At 40.9% G+C, this 24,786-nt stretch overlaps 2 protein-coding genes across 11 annotated transcripts; both read left to right on the forward strand.

The window, feature by feature from the left end:
* The first annotated feature begins 5,145 nt into the window (after positions 1-5,145).
* Positions 5,146-13,660, forward strand: LOC104425071 (ethylene-insensitive protein 2). Of its 7 annotated transcripts, none has more exons than XM_039304506.1 (9): positions 5,146-5,252; positions 6,516-6,687; positions 7,087-7,339; positions 7,981-8,067; positions 8,188-8,298; positions 8,383-8,595; positions 9,902-10,087; positions 10,185-12,794; positions 13,252-13,660. In XM_039304506.1, the coding sequence occupies exons 3-9, from the start codon at positions 7,091-7,093 to the stop codon at positions 13,627-13,629; spliced, it is 3,834 nt and encodes a 1,277-aa protein (XP_039160440.1). In that variant the 5' UTR covers positions 5,146-5,252; positions 6,516-6,687; positions 7,087-7,090; the 3' UTR covers positions 13,630-13,660. The 7 variants fall into 7 exon arrangements, with proteins under 7 accessions (XP_039160440.1, XP_010035956.2, XP_010035955.2 ...); XM_010037654.3 differs by having other exon boundaries at positions 5,233-5,252; positions 6,465-6,687; XM_010037653.3 differs by lacking the exon at positions 5,146-5,252 and adding an exon at positions 5,409-5,593 and having other exon boundaries at positions 6,465-6,687.
* LOC104425074 (adenosine kinase 2) lies at positions 5,381-23,803 on the forward strand. 4 transcript variants are annotated; one of them, XM_039304510.1, is made up of 13 exons: positions 5,381-5,398; positions 19,522-19,656; positions 20,178-20,231; positions 20,759-20,805; positions 20,907-20,938; positions 21,028-21,129; positions 21,213-21,280; positions 22,546-22,622; positions 22,714-22,811; positions 22,902-22,972; positions 23,061-23,127; positions 23,204-23,387; positions 23,518-23,803. In XM_039304510.1, exons 2-13 carry the CDS (start codon positions 19,574-19,576, stop codon positions 23,658-23,660), a joined length of 1,026 nt encoding a protein of 341 aa, XP_039160444.1. In that variant the 5' UTR covers positions 5,381-5,398; positions 19,522-19,573; the 3' UTR covers positions 23,661-23,803. The 4 variants fall into 4 exon arrangements, with proteins under 4 accessions (XP_039160444.1, XP_039160443.1, XP_039160442.1 ...); XM_039304509.1 differs by having other exon boundaries at positions 5,385-5,402; XM_039304508.1 differs by lacking the exon at positions 5,381-5,398 and adding an exon at positions 13,628-13,660.
* Positions 23,804-24,786: the final 983 nt, after the last annotated feature.

A 24,786-nucleotide genomic window follows, 5' to 3' on the forward strand; every position in this document is an offset into this window, starting at 1 on the left:
CTTTGTGGAGACCCAAGTTTTCTATTTGACTTTTCTCTGTTTGCGAATCACAAAGCTCGAGCAGGCCCACCTCCCCATCAATCAAGGTTAGTTTTTCCATCTTAGAATTCACTCACATTAAATCGGCAAAATGTAGACAAAGCTTGTGTATAAAGCCCGATTATCCATCATCTTTTTCCAGGTTTTCCACTTATTTCAATTTGCACTCACGTTCAACCGTGGTTAGTTTCGTTCAAATTGGTGTACCCAATCTCGAACGACGAATTTGAAGCTTGTCGACTCCGAAACCCTATAAAGAAGAGACGATGGTGAACAATAGACCGATGCTTGCAAGGGGCAGGTGAGAAGCAACAAGAATCGAGCAAGGTGAGGAGCGACGAGAATCGAGTTGCAACGATGATCGGACAGCGATTTGGTTGAGGAGCGGCGAGGGAGAAGAAAGAAGAAAACATAAACATCTAAATGAATAACCTAAACTTAATTAATTTAGAATTTTCTCTTTTTTCCAATCACAAAATTGCCCCTATTTTAATCGTCAGAAAACGTTTGCCGGTGAGCTAAGATCCTCAATAGAGATTAAGTTGATTATTTCAGGTCTTTAATTGACACAAAATTTACTTTGGGTCCTTATTCGAGACAATGAGTTTACTTCGGGTCCTTATCTGACACAAAATTCACTATGGGTCCTTATTTGAGAAAATAGATTGATTTTGGGTCTTTATTTGAAATTTTCCCTAATATTCTTATGCAACATGAGATTAGGCATTCTTTACGAGGATGGAATGAGGAACTTAAATGGATGATTAGGGCAACGATGGCAAATATTTGGCGACAAGACTCTTCAAGGTATCTTTCTTGGCAACCATATATTGCATTTCAATGGAGCATAACTATAAACAATTTCAAAACAATCAAACCGACATCCATATTATTTTGGTCAAGGTGCATAAAATGTAAGAGGTAAAGCCTCACCTTACCAAAAAATTAAACGTTCTAGTTAAATGTAGTATCTGTTACTATGTGAAGACTTTGTACTCCATCTTTTTGAATTATTAGTAGCTCTCTTTGTAATGGTGAGGGATGCCTCTAACCTGTTGTACTTCAAATGCTCTACAATACTTACATTTTTAACCAAAAAAGAAGAAAATATTAGCATCGTAAAACATGAAAGTAAAATAGTCCATGGAGCATTGCAATCCAAGTGCAATAAGTCATGACCTTTCACTTGTACAAGTGACTTTGAATTCGAGTAGTTTGTATATAATTAATTGGATTTGAATGGGTGACTTTTCATTCATGAGCTGGAAATTTCTCGATACCCTAAACACACTAATGGTGGAAAGACATACTAATTTGTATTTAATTGAGTAATGAAAGAATTTTTGCTGTCATGTACATTAATATGTCATAAATTTTTAGGATTTTTTGTGGCCTTCCTCGAATAAAATATTTTCCTAAATTTGCTTCTCAATGGTCGCCCTCTACTTTTTATAGAACTTGTTAGTTCCGAAGTACCTATGAAAGAGCACTTGTGGTCCAGAATCCATCGTAAGGGATTACGACATGATTAGCTAAGCAATATCCTCTTCTTTTTTTTTTTAAGTGAGTGGTCCCCTCTTGTATATCAATCTTTTATACATTAGTGCATTATTCATTTCTTCATTCCTTGTTTAAGAAAACTTTTGGAAAAACCTCTGTCTTGGAGAATCTCTAGTCGGAACTAAAACATGAAATCGAGAAATCACCGAACCCGAGCCGACGCCTCCGTTGTCGCGAGGCCCTCGGCCCGGTTCTTACAGGAAGCCCATCCTAAGTTTCGCCCGTTGACTTCTGGCGACGCGTTCGCCACGTGACGCTTTCGGTTTCGTTTGAAAACATGTTTAAACAAACGAGGTAAATCCCAAATGAGGTAATCCCATCAATTCCCTTATCTTATAACTTACGTGGTAATCAAATCTTCGAGAGCCTCGATTTATAGAGTTGATACCCATAACTTTGATCTGGCGTTCAATGTAGTCGTCCCGGGAGGCGGCAACCCACGTGTACCGGCGTCGCGGCCGCCGCTCCACGGGGGCTCCTATCTTCCGGGAGGGGGTCACTCGTCAGGAGAATTCCGCAGGCCGGAAAACTTGGCGAACGGATCGGGTTCGATGTTTTTACGCGTCGGGTCAACTCGGGTCGCCGTGGTCCAGAGCACGTGTCCCGGTTCTTTTTGCGCGAAGAGGCTCGAGCATGCACGTGTTCTTGGGGGAGGAAATAGGTTCAGTGAACCCACTGAACCCTTCCCCCTCTCTGCAAACTGTAGGGGCCGATGTATATATTATAAGAGGGCAGCTGCGGGGCCCCAAAAATCGTAATCTAGTAAACAAAAAAAGGGGCTGGACAGGAACTAGATTCTTGGCATCTTGGTGATCCGAGCCGTTGCTGGGGTTTTAAGTTCTTGGGACGAGGTGACGATGGCCATGGAAGAGCCAGGAGTGCGCGGACGAGATTCGCCGTTCGTTAGGGCGACATGCTCTGCGCTGTGGCCGTAAAAAGAAAGGTCGCGAACGTGGTTGGCATCATCGAAGTTCAGTGAATGGGGTTCAGGTTCCCGGGATGCATCTTTTTGCTGCTTCGGTCGGGGCATTTATGCACGGCGATCTCTTTCTTGCCTCCATTATCTTATTAAGGAAAATGTTGGGAGATGTCTGCTACCGAGAGAGACAGAGACAGAGAGAGAGAATGGATTTAACCCTTTGAGTTGCCGATGACTGGATGGAGCATGTGCTTGGTAGATAGAGAGAGAGAGAGAGAGAGAGAGAGAGAGAGAAAGAAGGGATTTGACCCATTGATTGCCAGTCGTCAGATGAAGCATCTGCTTAGTAACAAAACGAGTAAGAGAGAGAGAGAGAGATTCTGAGATGAATTTAACTTAATATCGAATGGTCCGATTGCTATTCACATGTATCTTTTCTGAAATCGGGTATGAGAGAGATAGTGAGAGAGAGATCTAGAGATGGATCTTATCTCATACTATCACATCATTCAATTGATGTTTATGTACTTGGATTCGAGTGATAAATATGAATTTAATGTAACGTTAAATGATTTAACTTATGTTTGACTAGTCATTCTTTAAAGTTGGGTATGAGAGGGATGGGCATTTCAAGATGAATTCAACATAACATCAAATGATCCTATTGATATCAATGTAATCATTATTTAAATCAAGTATGAGAGAGAGAAAGATCTCGAGATGAATTTAGTATGGAATGACGCAACTGAAATCTGCATGATTTGACGTGGAGGGAGATAAATCTTGTAATGTAATATCGAATTATTCAAATTGATAGTTGTATAGCAACTCCCTAAAGCTAGGTTCCCTATATTTTAAGGTGAACTTGAAAAGAAATGTTTCTTGGGCAGTTTTTAGGGCAATGAGGAAGCTCATTGTATAGGTAGCATAGGGAGTGGAATTTGAAACTTACTATATAGATCTTGGAATTTGGAACTTACCATATTAGATCCTTCTAGGATTAGTTGTATCATCTATTCAAATTTCACATTTATTATTAGTTGAACAATTGGATTAAATTGTCACTTTTAATAACTAAGGATTACTTGCTACTACAATCTATTGACCATAACTTATATTTAGATACACTAATAATATGAAATATTAATAAAGTAAAATCTCAATCATAAAATGGAACACAAACTAATAATTCCATATTATAAACTGATAATTTGATCCCATAAAATAAGACCGTGCAAATATATATACCACGGAAAACACAAAAACTTATTTGAGGTTCCACTTTCCTATAACGTGGAACTTATTCACCGAAATATGTTCACAATTTTTAAAACCTAAACCTACTTTATAGCTTGAAACCTAAAACTGGACAAATTTCTAAGTTCTCCGGTGCCAAGTTGTACCCTCAAATCACGCTCGCATTTAAGTACCGTGGCCTAAATAATCATTCAAGTTTAGGGTATTCTTTATAATATGAAAACCGAATCTCTCCCGCAATATTATAATTATCATTATTTTTTCCGGTCACATCGGACAACGCTGTGATGTGACCAATATCATCCTTTACAATACTAATGATGCGTGGGATATTAACAAACGTTTTCATTCATTTATCTCTGTACTTTTTTATTTTTAGTACGCACAGATGCGTTTGCAGAAAAAAAATTGAAAAAAGAAGAAGAAAATTAGCGGCGCGTCTATTGGTGCAGCGTGAGGGAGATTTGTACAATTATTGTCCTTCTGTTTCGCAATAAATAAATTATTTTAAAAATATATTCCTAAAAATAATTAATTATATCATTTGAAATAATTAATTGATATTTTATTTCTAAACATTTTCATGAATAATATAAACATTTTTATTCATATATTTTTATAAGATATAAAAGTGATAATTGTTTGAAAAATATTTTTTAAAAAGTGGGTTTTGAAAAAGTTGACTCTTAGATATAATTAATGAGATATTTAAGAGATGTATTTATTAAGCCAAAGTTAACTTTGTTAAAATATTGTTTTGTGGTGGACCACTAATAAAAGATTATTGCTCATTTTAGCAATCGATTTGATCCATAAAGAATCCATGCATGCATGGTTATATTTTATTTAATCACTAATAAAGATGAGAAGTGACGAGACGGTCAATATTAACGATCATTTCTGAACATAACCACGAGAATTCAATACCACTCGAACGTTGGATTTGAGCATAATTATTTCACATCGCCGGCAATCCAAAACTCGAGATGCTAGGATGTCTCGCCATCGAAAGACATGTTGGGGTTCGGCAATACAACGCGGGCAATTCGAAGGTTCGCGGGCGTGACATGTACAGTTTGGATTTAGGAAATTCGTTAATTTTGTAAAGGTCTATGAAGAGTCTCCTAGGATATTTAGTAAAAGTTCTTCTTTATCAATGATTGCTTTAATTTAAGGGCAATGGAGTTGGGGGGTGATGCTTCCTCCTCCGCCTCCAAAAGAACAGGGCAAGCAAGAAAGATGGTCAACTCCGAAGTGTTAAAACGAGGAAGAGAAAAGAAAACCTAAAGTTACAGAGAGAGAGAGAGAGAGAGACAACAGGGTCTTCCTTCTCTCTCTATTTTCTCTCTGTTCTTTCTCTCTCTATCTCCTCTGCCTTGTCACAGCTATAAATGAAGAGGCAGAGGGGAAACGTTACATGTCTTTCAGATCTTTCTAGCCTTTTTAAACTGGTTGGGTTTGCGTTAAATGAAAAAAGGTGAGATTTTTTTTTTTTTTTGCCCACTTCCCCACTAACATCATCATCATCGTCTCTCTCTCTCCTTCTCTCTCCTCGAGGCTGGGGTTAAAATACGCACCAATGGCACATCTTTTCACTTTCTCTCTCCTCTCTCTCTCTCTCTCTCTCTCTCTTTCTGTGCGTGAAAACTTGAGCTCACTCTTCCTGGAGTTGTAAGAAACTCTTTATCGCGCGGCTTCTACCCCTCGAAGCCCCTCTCTGATCCACGCTTTCCCTTTGCTTTTTCTTGCCCTTTTGTCCTCGCAAGTCATTGCGCCGAAGGGAGGGGGGAGAAGGAAAAGGACGGGACGTAATCTCAGGTGAATTGGGTACTACTGTTTAGGTTTCTATCTTGCCTCTGATTCTTAGGCTTCTAATCGGTCGGCCTCGAGTTTCGTGCTCGTGGGTACTTTTCCCCTTTGTCTGACCTCTGCTCTTTTCTTTTCTTTTTTCTCTTTTATGGCCAATCAGATCCATTGCGGCTGGTTTCTTGATTGTTCTTTGATATTGGGTAGTTTTTTTTCCTGGGTTTCTGGGGTGCTTGAGTGAAGTCTTTTTGATTTCTTGCGAATTGGGGAGGGTGGGTTTCCTTCGCTGGGGTTGAATGATCCATTCGGGTTGCTTGGTTTTGATTCGAGCTCTGTTCTTCGCTTCTTCTGTGGGGTTCTGGAGATCTGGGGGTGTTCTTGTTTTGGAGGGTCGGATTTGATGCTTTGACTTGTGCCGTTGGAGCTCTCGCGAGTGTAGATAGATAAAAGTGGGCTTCTTGCCTTTTTCTTTTTCCTCCCCTCCTGTTGTACTTTCTGATTTTAGCGTGTGAATGATTGCGCTGGCGCGAAATGTGTTTCGTTAGATCATGATGATGGCACCCTTTTTCCGTTTTGATGGTCCAGTTGACTTTCTATTGGTGAATGAACCAGTCAGAGCGATGAGTTCCAATTTCATTAATATAGGGTTTTGGGAGTTCTGCCTCGAGGTTCCGAGATTATGTCTGTCTGTCTCTTTAAAATCAGCAGCTGATGAAAGGATGAAGGAAAATTGATAGTTTAGCGTTGATGTTGCGTTTATTGGTGGTTGGCAAACCGAATACTTTACTGCTTAGAATATGTCCATATCCTTGATGTGTTGGTGCCAAATTATCATCCCCTTTTCACTGATTAATTTGTTACCTCTGTGCTATGACATCATTAGATTTTGGAGTTGTGGGTTGACACGGAAGTTACTCTTTATATTTGGCACCAGCTTGGTGACTTTCGAGGAGACTATTTCATGCAGCTTCGATTCAGTCTGCTGAGAAATGGTTGCTTGAATCTGAATCATCTTCCTCTATGGTTCAGACTTAAAGTGGCAAATCTCATGAGGTCTTTACATCACATTGTGCCAGGGTGCATTGTGGTTTCATAGCAAAGTGCAGGTTGGTATCTAATGGTCACACAGCTGGAATTTTTTATGTGATGTGCAAGCATTTGTTATGTAACTATATCTGAATGGGAAAAAGCTGGTAGAGTTGGTCGAGATTAGAAAGATATCTACCTTTTAACCTGATCACTGGTGGTCCTGATTTTAAGCGACCTAATGTGGAGTTCCGAAGCATGTTGGAGTTGATTATCACTAGCTAAGTATGGTTAGCCGATTACTTGCTGCAAAAAATACTTCTGAATTGCCGCATTGTGTTTCATCTACTAGTTGCAGCTGCTACGACATTAAGGGATATTTATTGAGGATTAGTAATTAATGGGGTTTTTCTCTACATTGTTAATCTTGCATAAGAATCACTCTTGCTGATTTGACCTTTTGCATGGGTACTACTTAGAAGCATGGAATCTGAAACTGCAAGTACAAACCATTTGGCTGTTGGCCTTCATCGCGTGCTGCCAGCTTTCCTACCGGCATTTCTAATTTCAGTTGGATACATCGACCCTGGAAAGTGGGCTGCTAATGTCGAAGGAGGTGCTCGATATGGGGTTGATCTTGTAACATTTATGCTTATTTTCAATTTGGCGGCAATTCTGTGTCAGTACCTGTCAGCCCAAATCGGTGTGGTCACTAAGAGAGATCTTGCTGAGGTATTCTCTATCTCCCCCTCCACCCCCTCTCTTAAAAAAAAAAGAACTTAGATGTTGCTACTGCATTCACCGTTGTCGTGGCAACTGTGCTTTTACATTAACCCATCTTATGCTGTGGTTAAAGATTTTGGTGTTAGGAAATACTTCTCTTTTTCTTTTTCCCTTTGTGTGAGCATGGAGTAACTAGAAAGGAAGTACTTGATAGTTGATGCACAATGGGTACACCTTTTCCTTATTAGGCCATTTAGACAAGATTTGTTGGCATGGTGTAGGTTTACATACCATCATATTCTTTATTAGTTTCGCCCTATTGTGGCCCTTGGTCTCTTGTATCTGAAGCACTCATACTCACTTGATTTTTCGCAAACTCATCCCAGATTTTCCTTAGTAAGAACTGAACTTCTACACTGGGGGGAGCAGTAGGACATAGGACACAGTTATTCAATGCTGAAGTCCACATGCTACTGTGTCACTGTTTGCTTGTGCAACTTTTATTGCATTTAAAAGGAGTTACTGTGCCCATAAATGTATTTTCAGTCTGCAACCTGGCATTAAGTTTAAATGATGCGAGTTCTTTTCTTTAATGTTGCACATTTTTTCGAGTTTTGAGAAATATTCATCCCCATTGCATAATGTTGCAGATATGCAGTGATGAGTATGACAGGTGTGTATGCGTTCTATTGGGGATTCAGATGGAGTTTTCTATGATTGCATCGGACCTCTCTATGGTATTAAATATTTTTTTGATGGCTACTAGTTTTTCTTTGATGTCGTTAGTACCTAGAAGTATTTCTCTGTTCTTATTATTATTATTATTTTTTTTTGGCCTTCACTCTGACTCATGCCAGATTGTGGGAATGGCACACGCACTAAATCTTCTTCTCGGGGTGGATTTGTTCAGTTGCATTTTTTTGACTGCGATAGATGCTGTCTTCTACCCTCTTTTTGCAAACCTCCTGGTAAGCCTAGGAGTAGCTGCAATTTAACACTCATTGACCGTGCAGTGTCTGTCGTGATCTAATTCTTTAAGTTCTTTATCTCAGGAGAACTGCAAGGCCAAACTCCTATGTGTATGCATTACATGCTTCTTAATCTGTGCTTTTGTTTTTGGAGTACTGGTAAGTCAAGCAGAAATCCCTCAAAACATGAATGGGATGCCTACTGTATTTAGTGGGGAGAGTATATTTATGCTGATGGGTCTTCTTGGATCAAGTATACTGCCTCAGAATTTTTACCTCCATTCTGCTCTAGTTCAGGTCTCTCTCTCTCTCTCTCTCTCTCTCTCATGCCCGATTGTGTCACATGCACTGTAAAGCATAAAGGGACCCTTGCAGCTTAGAATGACATTTCTTTGAAGTCTTCCCTTGGGAAAGAAAGATTCCACTTCTTCTCCATACAGTACTTCAAAGTTCATTATTTACATACTTCTTCTTTTGCGAGCATCTATTTCTGATTTTTTACTAGAAACCTTTGGCTGATTTGACTTGCTAATGTGTGAAATATTTGGATAGTATTTGCTTTAGCAAAGAGAATAGGGCAAGCGGGAAAAGGGAGAGAATAATAGCAGGGATGAAAGACAAACTACAACATCTTGAATCTGTGCTTTGAGTGTTCTATTAAAACCATTTAAAAATCATAACTCCCCACTCTTCAATCTCAATATTACCAAATTGTATGCTTACAAACTGGAGCATAAATATTCATGCTTCCTCCTCTATTCTTAAACATTCATCTTTTCTTCAACCATTGCCAATCAAAAAGAAAAGCATGCATTGAAGAGGTGAATTTTTTTCTTTTGTGGAAAAAATCCAGAAGAACAACATTATACATATTAAATTGAAACATATATAAATAGGCGCAAGCAATGGCATCATACATTTGTCGCACATATAATGGTTTTTCTTGTGGAAGGAAAAAAGCAAAAGAGTCTCAGACATCTTCATCAGATGTTTGTTGATCTGTTAAAAGATAATAGCATCCGGTAACCAATTTCATCAGATGCATCAAACTAAGTAATTGACTAGATATGTTTGTGTAAGTTGACGTGTCATTTCACTTCGAAGTATGGATTTCAATTTTTGATCTATGTTAGTCTTCTCTTTTTGGGATAATAACCCTTCTACATACTAGTAGAGCAACAAGGAGACGACTACAATGAAAAATAAGCATTTTAGCATTATATGGGTCCTCTTGTGAGGATACATGCACCCGATTAGTTGGATATCAAATTCTCTCTTGCTTACTGAGGGGATGAAAGCAAGATAATGCTGTAGAATCATGTAAAGAGCTCTGTGGTAGCCGATCAAAAGCCACACAATAGATATTTATAGATGGTTGGGTTGTTTTTTTTTTTTTTTGGGGGGGCGGTGCAGTGAGATTGTTTCTTTTGGTAGTCAAAGATTCAATCCAGTACAAATACCGATTCATGATTTTCTCATAATTTTTTTATGGTTCAATCATGTAATATTCACAAAATTGATGTCTTAATAATAATAATTCTTTGGCGTCATACATTTGCTTGTGACTTTTGGTCTTTAATAACGTTGTTGAAATTTCTTGCAGCATTACTGGGCAGAGCCAAAATTTTCTATTGGTTCCCTGATTCATGACCACCTATTTGCCATTATATGCGCATTCAGTTGCATTTATCTGGCGAGTTGTGCATTGATGAGTTCAGCTGCAAATGTATTCTATAGTGCAGGCCCTGTTTTGCTTACTTTTCAGGATGCACTGACCTTAGTGGAGCAGGTTGGCTTCTTTACTATGTTAGGTCTCTCCTTGATAAGTTATGATTTTTCTCTATTGGCCACTGACTTCTTTTATCTTCCTTGAACAACTTGTACAGGTATTTGGGAGTCCAATTGCACCTTTTCTTTTTCTACTGGTTTTGTTCAGCTCTAGTCAAGCTACAGCTTTAACCTGGAATATAAGTGGAGAAGTGATCTTGCATAATTTCTTGATGGTGGACATCCCGAGCTGGCTTCACCGTGCTTCAATCAGAATTCTAGCCATCATTCCTGCTATTTATTGTGTATGGAATTCCGGGGCTGAGGGGTTGTACCAATTACTCATTTTTACGCAGGTTGTGGTAGCTCTGCTGCTCCCCTCCTGTGTAGTCCCTCTTTTTCGTGTTGCCTCATCCAGAACAGTGATGGGTGTCCACAAAATCTCTCAGGTTATGGAGTTCTTGGTTCTGATGACATCTATTGGAATGCTTGGCTTGAAGATTATATTTGTGTGGGAGATGATCTTTGGAAGTAGTGATTGGGCCAGTAATTTGAGATGGAATGTCGGCAGTAATTCATCTTACCTCTATGTTGTCCTTGTTATCACTTCTTGTGCATCATTGGGTTTGATGCTATGGCTAGTAGCTACACCTTTAAAATCTGCGAGTTTGCAGACAAATGCACAGGCATGGAATTGGGATTTACGAAGGAAAACCGAGATTTATACTGAGAGAGAGGAGTCTGATTTTGGTAGAGTTGGGTATTTAGCAGAAGAACACAGCCAAGAGCTGGATGTATCTCCTTTACCTCGGAACTCTGTTGCATCAGTAGTGACTTCTGAGGTCGATTTACGAATGACAGAATCTGATCAGGAGCGCAGTTTGATGACTGTAGATGAGAAGCAGCCTAACATTGCAATGAACTCACAAACATGCTCTTCTGAAATACCGACTTCGGTGACACAATGCATGCCGCACTTAGCTGCATCAAAGGAGATTTCTGAAACTAAGGCCACAACGATTGAGGTGATTGAATCAGTTGAACCTGTTGAGAAGACTGTGGGAGTTGAGGTAGACCTCCCGACTGAAAAGGATGATGGAAAAGATTCCTGGCAAGGCAAGGAACCATCCAAAGGAGCTTTGGGGAGCACTCCAACTATACCCGAGGCTCCAGGATCATTCAGGAGTCTCAGTGGCAAAAGTGATGATAGTGGAAATGGTGCGGGTAGTCTTTCGAGATTAGCAGGGTTAGGGCGTGCTGCAAGGCGTCAATTAGCCGCCACTCTCGAGGAATTTTGGGGACAGCTTTATGACTATCATGGAGTAGTAACTCTAGAAGCAAGAGCTAAAAAGTATGATCTGTTGCTTGGGGTTGATGCGAAGGTCGTTGCTTCAACGATCAAAATGGACACATGTGGGTTGGACTCTTCTGCATATTTCCCTTCATTGGTTGGAAGAGGATCTGATCCATTTATGAGCCCAAGTATGTTTGATTCTCCCGAGCAACAGAGGGTACAGAGTGGCCGAGAGTCACCTTATGGTTCTCAAAGGGGATCTTCTTCTCCATGGTCCAACCAAATGCAGTTGTTAAGTGCATATGCTCAAAGTTCTCACCGTGGAGTAGACGCTGGCGAGAGGCGTTATTCTAGTTTGCGTCTTCCTCCCTCTTCTGATGGGTGGGATAATCAGCCTGCCACGGTTCATGGTTATCAGATAAAATCATATCTCAATCGGATTGCAACTGAAAAAAGTTCTGATTGTTTTAACGGCCAGGGTGATCTGCCGATCTCACCATCCTTGCCCTTGGGCCCGACCAGCTACAAGGACTCTAATGCTTTTACTTTGGGGCAAAAATCACAGAATGGGCTGAGCCCTGTACAGACATCCTTTCAGAATGTTGCGGTTTCTGGAAACAGATTAATGCATCCAGAGAGACAAAATTATGAGCATTTCTCTCCTAATCCTTCCCAGAGTGTGCTGGCTTCGGCCAATGAGAAGAAGTACCGTAGTTTGCCTGATATTTCTGGAGTGTCTGTCTTTAATCGTACTTCAGGTTCTGCCAAGAATGCTCGGTGGGACACTTCCATTGGATATGGTCCATCTGTAAATAGACCGAGTTATGAATCATCAGTATTCTCTAGTTCTATATCTAGAGGGGGCCTGTTGGTTGATGAGCCCTCTCCATCTAGCAGATATCGAGATACGTTGTCTATGCAGATGACATCAAACTCAGATACTTCATCCCTCTGGTCAAGACAGCCTTTTGAGCAGTTTGGTGTTGCTGATAAAAGTCGGACGTTGGGCAGCATAGGAAGTAGGTCAAGCCCATTTTCTAGAGAAATTACTTCTGCTGTGGATGCTGAGGCCATGCTTCTCCAGTCCTTGAGACATTGCATTTTGAAACTCCTGAAGTTGGAGGGATCCGACTGGCTGTTTAAGAACAGTTGCGGTGCTGACGAGGATCTAATTGACAAGGTTGCTGCTAGGGAGAAATTTCTTTATGAGCTCGAGAACAGGGAGATGAACATCCCTTCATTGAAGAATGAAGAGTTTGGTCTTGCCAGTTCTGCGATTGCATCTATTCCTCATTGTGGCGAAGAGTGTATCTATAGAGCTGATCTTGTAATAAGCTTTGGTGTGTGGTGTGTACACAAGGTTCTTGATCTGTCGCTCATGGAAAGCCGGCCAGAGCTATGGGGAAAATATACTTACGTACTTAACCGACTTCAGGTAGTGTACTGTGGAAACATTTTGAGATAAACGGATTGCTGCTGCTGATCTACCTTAGAGTTAGATCTTTGTGGATGCATCAAATTGCCTGTAGGCCATACCTGACTCTGCCAAACTACATGGATCCTGATTGACCTATTTAGTGTTTGCTGAGTATGCATATGTCACAGTTGTCTAACTTGATTGGATGATTGTTTACGAGCCCTTATCCTATATTTTGCCTGTCCAACTGTTATGTGCATGCTGATTTTAGATTCTCAGCCACTTTTAGGTGGGATGTATAATGCATAAGTTCACATCTTTCTTTAAATCTTGCTTTCGTTTCCTCAATGGTTAATTTTTATGTTGTCGAAACTGGTTAACCCTGCAAGAAGCCTCAAGCAGTAGCTTTAGTCAAAACTTCTTAGTTCATCATGCATCCACTGATTGTCATACTATATGCATGCCTTGTTAACAGGGAATCATTGAACCGGCATTCTTGAAGCCCCGAACACCGATGTCCCCATGCTTTTGCCTCCAAATTCCTGGAGTGAATTTCCACCAAGTACCAAGCCCTGCCGTTGGAAATAATGATTCATTACCTCTGGTTGCAAAAACTACCCGTGGCAAGTGCACAACGGCGGCGATGCTCCTTGAAATAGTCAAGGAAGTGGAGAATTCAATCTCTGGCAGGAAAGGTCGGACGGGCACTGCAGCAGGTGATGTGGCTTTCCCAAAGGGGAAAGAAAATTTGGCATCTGTCCTCAAACGATACAAGCGTCGACTGTCCAACAAACCAGTTGGTTCACAGGAGGGGGTCCGCAAGATTCCACATTCAGCTTCTTATGTCTCGTAGCACAGCTGAACTCTCTCTCTCTCTCTCTCTCTCTCTCTCTCTCTCTCTCCTTGTACCAAAGTTCTTTTTGCTGCAAATTTTTCTTTAGTTCTGATGGAACCATTAGTATGTAATGTGATATACTGATATGTAAATGCTGCGGCTTAGTCAAAGCTCATGGAAAGAAGGGGTTGGCAATGGGTTGAAGTCTTGTAGTTCTCAAGTTCTCACTACACTTCTCGGAATTGGTTTTTCCCGAACCTTCCCGAAAGGGGGAAAAAGAGAGTTTCCTTGAGCTGGGGATAAATTCCGAGCACCAAGAGCCATACTGTTTTTAAGTCTGCAGTGTCTTTAATTGCCCTAGTTTACTGCTGAAGTCGCAGGCCCTTGTTATGGGACGTACTGTAGAAGGCATTGCCCTGGAAATCATGACATGAGGATCGACCTTGCGTGATCGACCTTGCGTGATTGTATTTGTATATTTGTATGTGATTTCATGCATGACATGTAAAAGTTGTTGGGTTCAGGGTTAGAGAAGTCTTCTCTCACCTTCCCTTTTCCGGAGGATTGAATGGTCGGAAAGGGTTGAGAACTGTGCAGAGTCAGGCATCAGGAGGATGAGGGAGTGACGATTGTTCCCAGCAAGAAAGCAAGGAGCGAAAACCATGATGTTCTGGGCAGTCCGGTCATGCAGATTATCTGGAAAAAAGAAAGACAAGGCAAAGAAACACGCTAGATGGGCTTATTCTATTATATGGTTCGATTGGCAGCCCATGAAACGTGCGAGCGCGTCGATCTTTTGCACAATGGTATTGCGCCGATATATTTGGAGTACGAACGTATCGAGTCAAGCTCGGCATGGCTCGTCGTCTCGACATAATCGAATCAGAAGACACGAAACAATGCGCGTAAGGCCCGTGGGAAGAGCCTTGGTACTGCACAAGCACGTGCAGCGTTCAACGCGAGTATGCCCAAGATTTTCTTCGTCGGGGACGGAGAAAATATTTGATGGTTTGAAATCATCGTGATTCATGTCATCAGTCTACGTCGCGTGCGTGAGCTTAAGTTGCTCCACTTAAAGAGAGACGTGTGTCTTCATGGACTAGCTGAAAAATAATTAAAGAAGACTAAATACGTAGCTTTCAAACCATTGAATATTTTCTCCCGACCAAACCATTGGGCGCTTTGGCGACCTTCTCATCTTTGTTTCTTTGTACATTGTACACGGAAACTCATTATCAATCGAGTCGCGGCTCTCACCTCGCCCTCATCACCATCGTCTTCACTAACCACACAAACTCTCTCTCTCTCTTTCTCTCTCTCTCTCTCTCTCTCTCTGGTGGGTGTGGTGTACTTTGAGCTGGGCAAGCGTCGGTAGAGGTAAGCAGTTCCTTCGCAATTCATCCCGCCATAGATTGTGATGAAGATAAACATGGGTCGGCAGTGATCGAATTCGTTCTTGTTTTTCTTTGCCTCTTTTGTCGGTTTGCCGAGCGATATAATTCAGTCGGACGCAGGTTTTCATTTGATGGAGCATCGCCACGAGATGGCTTTTTTTCTCTTTTTTTAATCGTCGATAGTGTCTTGGAATAATAATAGCATGCAGTCTTGTGGGCATCGATAGGAAAGTGAGAAATCCCATAGCTTTGCGCAGTATGAGTTTGCTTTTTGCTCCTTTCTTTCGTTTTTGCGAGATGCACTTACACCTTAGTCGAAAGAGAAAGTGGAAAACCCTTTTACATATGCGCACCGAAGCTTACGATCCTGTACAGAAAAGCCCAGCAGAGACCAAAGGGACATCCAAAGTTTTCTTTTTGGTCGAAAATTAAGATGATGTTCACGGCCGAAGCTGTAGCAGATTTCGCTTGACCTTATCTGGGAACACCAGCTGCGAACATGGCAGTTTGAGCTGGGTTAAGCTTCGAGCCAGTGAGGATTTCGAATCTGTCAAAAGGTAGCAAGAACAGCATTCCCAATGATTGCCCATCACCGTTCAAGAAAATAAACAGATCATCTGCAAAACCCGGGTGTGCTTGATCTCTCCATTCTCAGTTGCAGCATTTAGCACTTTAGAGAGAACCTCAATGGCCATCACAAAGAGCTGTAATCACCCTGCCTTAGGTCCCTTCTTTCCACGTAAGTATCCTGCCAATTTCCCCATTAACATTGGCAGAGAATCTAGGGGAGGGGCACCGACCGATTTTGCTTTAAAAAATGTATGTTCAAGAGAGTTCCAGCTTACTGAATCGACGCATCGAGGGGGATGTTCCGTCCCTACGATAGCTGTGGACAAACTCATGAGCTGAAAACACATTGTCCACGATTTTACTTCCACTGATAGATAGCGGTTTGGTTTGGTTTAAGCTGATAGAATTAGGCAAAACCCCTTTCGATCTTCTAGCCAAAATCGTTTCAGTACACTTATGGATGATGTTGCAGCAGGGAAACGGAGCGAAAATCGGCCGTTTTAGAAGGATTTGGCATCTTAGGAACCAAGGTAATGGCAATATATAAATTACTATATGTCAGACAGAGGCCCATGTCACGTTCTTTTTCGATTGTTTTAATTGCTGCTAGAGCGCAATGATGTGAATCCCCCAGTCGAAATTGTTAATTAACGCTTTAGTGTCACGCATCTGTTCTCTGGTGTTTGAGCACAGCGTTAGCAGCTGAAGACGTGCCTGTGGACTACTACTATTCACGGCATGGGATACATAGTCGTGGTGTCGCTGCCAGCCATTCTGTTCATTCTGATCGTGGCGCTCGCGTTCTACCTCATCGGGAGGTCCCGTGGACGGAGCGAGACCTATCGTGCGCCTCGTATTTTTGGACCCCCTGCTCCTCCATTTCAGCCCCATGAAAAGCTGTCCGGAGTATGAAATTACTGTAGTATAGGTACGTGAGTATGTGTACGAGAGTATATGAACGTGTTGTGCATGGTTGGATTTGATGAATTATACCCGAATATCTGTTGCCTTACGCTGATACCTTTGTGTGAATGTACGTAAATTGATCGGGGCCCCTTTTCTTTTTCCAACTCTTCCTATGTAATCAAGCTCATGTTTGGCTTCACGGTCAAGGATGGAATTGCAGTCCTCTTCCTCGGGCACTTTTGCGGGCTCACTGCCTCACATGATTTAATTTTATAGTTCAAAATTATAAAACAATTGACAATACCACCTGAAAATCTCGCATGTATCGGAATAGTAGGTCCTGAGTTTGAATCTTTTCAAGCGTTTCTTTTGTTTAAGTTGATCCTTTCATCGAAGTTATGAGCGAAGGCCAAATTTAATAGGGTTGAGTGATGATAGGAGTTATGTGACCTTGTCACTCAGGTAAAGCGGTGACATCGTGACCCTTGGCATTTGGTCGTGGGGTGTCCCATGATGTTAGCAGTTGCCAACCAAGGGTTGGCCAAATTTATTAAGGTTGGATGACATTAGAGGTCATGTGATCTTGTCACCAAAATAGAGTCGCGCGACCCCAAGCCAAATTTGGCCTCGGCTAGGGTGACGTGACCTAAACATTGGCCAAAAAGATCTCAATGATCTGGCACGTGGGCTAGTTTCCATTGCTTCATTGCAACCTCTCCTTTTTTTCCCCTAATTTTTTAACATTTTATTTGGTTGGGAAAAGGAAAATCACACATTATCATCGACATTTCCAATCGACATTGATGTGATGCTAATGCGCTGGTCCAAATTAACATTTTCTATTCCTGTTTGAATGGAACATGCATACTTTAAGAACCTCATTGCACCAAAAGAAAAAGTTTTTAGAACCTAGTCGAATGAATTAGAAAAAATTAGATGTCTCGAAAATAAAATGATCACGAAAGAAAAGAAAGCAAATCTCACCATATTACATAGGAAATATCTCGAGGAACTTTTCAATATCAAAATTTCCCTTGATGAGTTCTATAAAAACTTATATAGATATCATATCATGTTATTTTAACAATGTGTTTTTTACGTGATAGATCGAATTATAAACTTAAAAAAAAAAATTCTCGAGATCAATTATTACTTAAATCACCAAAACTAAGCACGGATTATCAGTTTTTCCCACGACCATTTTTAAACCGATTTTCCTAAATTAGTCGTTATTCCAGTTGCTTTTACGTGATTAAGGGAGAGAAGAGAGGAACGACCTGTGTCGGTGGCGGCTGGCGAATGGCTGGCTGGGGGTTGGTGGTGGTGGTGGTGGTGCTCCGTTCAGATAGAACCCCACCAACGGTCGAGATCTCGCCACGTCCGCACTGTTCCAGATCTGACTTTTTTGTTTAGGGTTTCTTTCTCCCTTTTTATTATTCCCCCCTCACGTGGGGCCCACTTGGCGCCGCATCACATCGGAGTGACGTAACCTTGGAAATACTACATCGGTACTTTCCGTAGGCTAAATTGGATATTCAATTATATCGGTCAGATAAATTGAAAATATTTATTGCTTTTAGTAAAAAATTTAGGTCTTAATTGTAATTTACTAATAAATTTTGGCAGTATCAATATCTTCTCCTACTTTATAATATAATGACAATTTCGTTTTTTCTACACTATATCGACTGATTGATAACTTGTTTGGATCTAAAATGGGCAAATGAATTTTAAAGATTAGCACGTGGAAAGTGCACACATGCAAACCTACCTCCTTCTTTTTTTGACTTTTTTTTTTTTTCGAAATGGTTAAGCAAAAAAATTAATTGGAATTGCTACATGTTTTTTTTAAAAGGTTTTTTAAGGATCTAATCAATAATCAACCACTGGAATTTGCCCCAATGGCCACTCTTCCAATATAAAATGGGGAGGTAAGGGGTTCAAATCCCCATCTTCTCGGGGGATGGGATGGGGACGCGTAAGTTTCAGGAAATGGGTTTCGACTCAGAGGCAGGGCAAAAGTTTGAGAGTGAGTGTAGTGTAGGAATAGAGTAGACAGAGAGATCGAAAAAAAAAAAAAATCAGCAATCACGACTGTTTTATCAATGTGTATTTTTTTTCTTCTTTTGGCATAATCTACATATGTGGATGTGGAGAACCAATGATCTTAGGTTTGTGAAATGCTTTATATCCCCGATAATTTGAATCAGTTCTGGCTCTTTGATCTTACATAGATGATTTTGATTAAGAGCAGTTAATAGGGGCTCAGTTGATAGGGGCTCGAACAAGTGTCCTTAGATTTTCGAATGATAGATCTCCTAATTGCACCACTCTTGTTAATTGGACCTAACCCAACCCATCAATTTGCCGCCTCCACCTCACATATCGACTTTTGTTTAGCCGAGATCGTTGCCCAAATTAGGCACCAATATAGTGAGTTTGCATTGCCCTTTTTTCTTGGGTTGTTAAAATCATCAATGAACTAGGGTCGGGCAACCATCCTCGCATGTAGTATCTTCATAGGCCAGTTGGTGCACTCAAAGGTGTAGAGCAACGAAAGTACCAACAAATACATATTATATATGGAAAAGCAAAAGAAGTTGCTCTTTCTCAATCTCCATTCCCACTTTACCTACCCAGCTCATTTTTTTTTCTTTCTAGTATGATGGTAAATACCTACCGAAATCAAAAGAGAGTTGTTGAACCCAATTTTCCTTTTTTCTTCTCAAAAAATGCACAGAAAATCAATATTGAATGTCCGATGCACATTAAAAATAAAAATTCACACAATAAGATCGCATTACATGGAAAGTCATCAGAAGAGGAAAAAAAAATCTATAGAAAAAAGAGAGTAAAATGTCAAGTGTTGAAAATGAATGAGATTAAGACTAAAATTAGGACAAAAGAAAGAGGGATTGGGTTGGTGAGGGATATGGACACTTCCGCGCTGTCTCCGGTCTCGCGTGGAACGCACCGCATCTATAAATCTCGCTCACTCTCCCTTTCTCCAATTTCACCTCCTCCATCATACAGATCTAAATCTCTCTCTCTAAGATTCTCTCTCTAGAGCTTCTCCGCATTCCTCGCTCGCCATGGTTTCCGAAGGCGTCCTCCTCGGCATGGGCAACCCCCTCCTCGACATCTCCGCCGTCGTCGACGACGGCTTCCTCCACAAGTACGTCCCCTCCCCCCCTCCTATCCTCCCTCGTTCCCGATCTCGTCTCGCGTCCTCCTGCTCCTCCGACGCGCCTCGCCGTCGCTCCGTCGATCTCCGGCGGCTCTCCGGACGTTCGGTCGGTCGTTGTTCGGATGCTTCGGTCTTTCGTTTTCTTTTGCCGGAGGGGAGGGCCGCGGCTGTGCGGATCTCGGTCCGCCTGCCCGGGCGCGGTTAGCCTTGCTCGCCGGAGGTTTTGGCTTTCCGGCTTGCGCTCTGGATGTTTGGTGATTTGCGTCTTTGAACGTTAGATCTAGCTCTGTTTCGGAGTTAGAGAGGCGGGAACGACGGCATTAGCAGCTGCTTCGTTCCGATGTTCTGCTTTGATGCAGTAGCTCGATGCTTCCGCAGTAATGTGATGGTTGATGATGCGGCGGCTTCTTGCGATGAGCTTGCGGGATATTTGATTGCGGATATTAAAATGAACTGCATATTCTCGTTGCTTTGGCACGAGAGCTTAACTGGCGATTTCTTCGTGACAGATATGACATCAAGCTGAACAATGCGATTCTCGCCGAGGACAAGCACCTGCCGATGTAAGATTCTTTCTCTCAAGAGATTTGGGTAATTTATGGTTTGTGTCTGAATATTTCTTTATCGGTATCGTGGCGTTTAGATTGTTATTAGGACATGTAAGATGATTGAGGCTTAGGGTGAATGCTGTGCATTTGATGTTAATCCAGTCATGCTTATGCGTGTGTAGCAGCAGATGGCAACTGGTTCGTTTTCTTCGTCACTTGTGAACTTTTGGTTAACTTCTAATGTGGATGTGCCACAAAATCCCCTGTTTCGGCTCTCTCTTTTTGCTACTGAGACTTCTTAGTCTCTGTGCGAAAGATGAGTGTCTGAGGAAGCGAGTGCTTCCAAAGTGAACTAGCTCACCATTCCTTTCCCCTTGTTCCCTTATGATGATGATTAGATAGCGCCATCTTTTGCCCAAAAGTAGGCAGAGATCTCTCACCTTTTCCGATGTAACTACGCAGAATATCAGTCACCCTCAATGATCTATAAAGAGTTATATCCGTGGATGATGTGGTAACTGTGCTGAGTGGACATGTTGCAGGTATGACGAAATGGCTAAAAACTACAGTGTAGATTACATTGCTGGGGGTAATACATATTTTGCACTTCTCTCCTGCACTAAATTGATATCTGTAACAAGAACTACATGCCATTTCTGTTCCTCACGTGATATCTTTCTTATTTTCTAGGTGCTACTCAAAACTCAATCAGGGTTGCTCAGGTACATCCAGGAATTGTTAGTCTATTCTGGCATCTGGTAAATTAAAGTGTTATCTAATGACTTGAAAATGTTCTCTTTGTCCTCTACAGTGGATGCTTCAGATTCCTGGTGCAACCACCTTCATAGGCTGCGTTGGAAAGGACAAATTTGGGGAGGAGATGAAGAAGAATGCAAAACTTGCTGGTGTGAATGTAGGTCTTTCTTCTCTGGTTATTTGTATTATTCTGTGCATTGTCATGCCTAAGCTGATGCAATAATCTAATGCATACTTCAGGTCCACTATTATGAGGATGAAAATGCAGGAACTGGCACTTGTGCCGTCTGTGTAGTAGGTGGTGAAAGGTCAGTTGATGCTCTGATGGGTTTTCCAAATTCTACTACCTTCTTCATTTGGATATTCACATCTCAATCTTGACACTAATTCATATTGATGCAAGTGGATCTTGATTCTTAAGTATGTATTTCAAATGTGTCTTTTATTGAGTTATGAGGCTCCTATTCTATGCAATGATGTGCTTAAACCTACTTGAAGTGGAATCTTTACTGATGTATGATTTTGTTTTCCTTAATACATGTTAAAATTTTCATTTGGTGTTTTGACCAGCTAAAGCTTGCCTTTCCATTCTAATCCCAATGACCTTTTACCTTATTCTCATAAATACTGCCTACAATCTGCAAATGCTTAGTCTAACTGTAACTTCATGGGGGAAAATGTGCGAATAACTCTTCCTTTCTTTTTTTGGTGCATGAGCTTGTCAAACGTGTCCTTGGGATGATTTCACGTCGTTTCAGGCTTATTGAGTTGAACTCTTTTCAGAAATCTCACCCTCAATCTGTTAGTATATGTGTGTGCCTCTTTGTTTTTCAGGGTCATAGATAGTCATGCTATAAATGATAGAAGACCACTGTTTCCTCTAAAAGCCGACAACATATTAAGTAATATCAGTAAGAGATTTGACATCTGTACGTTGTGCCCCTCTTTTGCAGTTGGAAAAAAGAACTCATTTTGTGATGCCATTGGTATGGTCTAGGTGTGGGGGTTGGGGGTGGATGCACAAGTCAGGATCAAAATTCATTACCATAAGTAAAAGACATTCATTTTGTTGTTTTGATTGTTACTATTAGGGTAGATATCCTGTTGTTCCTATGGTATTAGGTGATTATCACTTTACTCCCTACATTTTGAACTTGACAGCTTGTTCCTGAAGTTTACATTTTTAATGTGCTTTGTACTACAGCCCAGTTTGAGTGCATGGTAGATATTAAAATGTAGTTGGGAACCCAAAAATCTGTCCGAGGAATCATGTACATAGTTCAGGGGCCAAGTTATCTAGTTTTTCAAAATTCAGGGTCAAGAGTTGCAATCACTTGGAACTTTAAAAGGACTCTTAAAAGTTAATTAAACTTGATAATACAGAGGTAGTGCTAACCTGGCTGTATTCCTAGTTCAGGTTGGCAATTGTGGTATGCTTTAACTGTCAACGCTATTTTTGAAACACCCCCCCCAAAAAAAAAAAAAAAAAAGAACTGTCAACCCTATCCAGACTCTTCTTGCAAGTTATAATTAGTTGGACTAACAAAATGTTTGTGTTATTGTTTCATTTTAGGTCTCTTATTGCCAATCTCTCTGCGGCCAATTGCTACAAGTCTGACCACTTGAAACAACCAGAAAACTGGGCACTAGGTAGCTTGTCCAACTTCAGATTTTGAACTTGAATCATTTCTACTTTTACGGTTGCACTGAATGACATCATTGTTGGACCTACACTAAACAGTTGAGAAGGCCAAATACTTCTACATCGCTGGATTTTTCCTCACTGTATCTCCAGAGTCTATCCAGCTAGTTGCTGAACATGCAGCTGCAAATAACAAGGTCGGTTGCTCGAAGGAAAAAGTAGATAGCTCTTCGTGTCTGTTAATTTTCAGCAGCTTTACCTAATATTGCTTGATGAAATGTTCACAGATGTTCATGATGAACCTTTCTGCTCCATTCATCTGCGAATTTTTCAAGGATGCTCAAGAGAAAGTCTTGCCGTAAGCATCTTACCTTGATTATTCTGCCACGGTATTTACCATACAAGAGATCATATTTTAACTCAAAGGCATGACTTTCTCACTCCAGCTATATGGACATTGTCTTTGGAAATGAGACGGAGGCACGGACATTCTCTAAAGTTCATGGCTGGGAGGTAAAGTTCCTTCTTCCATGTGTATTTACAATATTATATATTGTGTGAATGGTTTAAACTAATATGGGTTATTCAGACTGACGATGTTGAGGAGATAGCACTTAAGATATCCCAATGGCCCAAGGCATCAGGAACATACAAGAGGATCACTGTTATTACTCAGGGTCCTGACCCTGTCGTTGTCGCGGAGGATGGGAAGGTCAAGAAGTTCCCTGTAATACTGTTGCCCAAAGAGAAACTCGTTGACACCAACGGAGCAGGTACCTCTTCTATCTAACCTTTATCTATGCTTTAAATACGTACATCCATGTGCATTCAGGCAATGGCTGGACTTATTACTTGCGAAGGGGCTTTTTGGGGTGTATACCTAATAGATGCATGCGTGTGTAGGTGATGCATTTGTTGGGGGATTTCTGTCTCAACTGGTTAAGGAGAAACCCATTGAGGACTGTGTTAAAGCTGGCTGCTATGCATCCAACGTCATTATCCAAAGACCCGGTTGCAGTTATCCAGCGAAGCCCGATTTTGAATGAGCTACTTTCTGGTTTATTACAAAATAGACCGGCCTTATTCTAAATTTCGATCATTCAGCCTCCTATTCCTATTGCTGTTTCCTCAAATTCCCAACTTTGCTTGTCATTTGTGTCATGAGACGGAATAAAGTGGGTTTTTTTTATAAGCAATGATCGAATATATCTTTTGTTTACGCTTTTGATCCGAGATCTGGTGACTTTCTGTGTTCTGATGGTGATGCGTGACATCGAGACATTTGTGTATGTCCTCGGCGTTCAACGCATGGAAAGTGAGAGTGAACTCACCCAGTTCTATTTGCTCAAAAAAAAAAAAAAAAAAAAAAAAAAACACCCAGTTCTAAGGCCAGGCCCCCTTTCCCATTTGACCTTTATAAACTCAATTCATTTTCGATTGTAAAGCAAAGAGGATAACAAAGGTAAAGATTGATCAAGGAAAAAGGACAAGAAAAAAATATAAAAAATTAATTGCCCACTTTTTATTTGGAATATGCATTGGATGAAATTATTTAACTATTCTTGTAGTGCAATCACCAACCTCTTTTGTTATTTGTTGGGAAAATAACAAAAAATTTATATAAAGATTTATTTCTAGATTAGAATTTGTATTTGATAAAAAAAAAAAAAAAGAGGACGTGAAGTTTTTTTTTTTTTTTTTTTCATTGTTTCTCGTACAATTAAAGTTATTAACTTTATTATTTGCTTATAATGTCGTACAATAAATTGCATGGCGCCGTAGCGGGCGTATGAAAACTAACAAATGTTCATATGGAAACTATTGCTCCTTAAATTTACGTCATCTCTATCTTCTGTGATTTTGAAGTTGGCATGAAGCCGCAAAGCGCGAGTAATATGTTATTATCTTGTAACCAAAATATTCGCACGATCGTAGCTGCATCTCTCCCTCCATTTCCCTCCCCTTAGTCTCAACAACCAAAGAGCCATGCTCTACTTCACCATGTATCAGAACTTCCGCACTGAACAGCACCGATCATGCCATCATCCTCATTCCTCGCCTCACTTTCCTTGGGGATGGTCGGTGTGGCATGCGTGCGGCGGATGTGGCGTGCCGCCTCATGGACTGCCATGCTGATGCTGACGGTGGGCATCGCCATTTTTGCGCCGGAGG

Source organism: Eucalyptus grandis, chromosome 11 (assembly GCF_016545825.1).
Source record: "Eucalyptus grandis isolate ANBG69807.140 chromosome 11, ASM1654582v1, whole genome shotgun sequence".
Taxonomy (NCBI): Eukaryota; Viridiplantae; Streptophyta; class Magnoliopsida; order Myrtales; family Myrtaceae; genus Eucalyptus; species Eucalyptus grandis.

Excerpts from the sequence above, each read along its gene's own strand:
- LOC104425074 (XM_039304510.1), top strand. The coding sequence starts at position 19,574 with ATGGTTTCCGAAGGCGTCCTCCTCGGCATGGGCAACCCCCTCCTCGAC. Across the intron at positions 20,232-20,758 it reads GAGGACAAGCACCTGCCGAT|GTATGACGAAATGGCTAAAA; the intron begins GTAAGATTCTTT and ends GACATGTTGCAG. Across the intron at positions 22,623-22,713 it reads ACCAGAAAACTGGGCACTAG|TTGAGAAGGCCAAATACTTC; the intron begins GTAGCTTGTCCA and ends TACACTAAACAG.
- LOC104425071 (XM_039304506.1), top strand. The coding sequence starts at position 7,091 with ATGGAATCTGAAACTGCAAGTACAAACCATTTGGCTGTTGGCCTTCAT. Across the intron at positions 8,299-8,382 it reads CTCTTTTTGCAAACCTCCTG|GAGAACTGCAAGGCCAAACT; the intron begins GTAAGCCTAGGA and ends TCTTTATCTCAG. Across the intron at positions 10,088-10,184 it reads CACTGACCTTAGTGGAGCAG|GTATTTGGGAGTCCAATTGC; the intron begins GTTGGCTTCTTT and ends CAACTTGTACAG.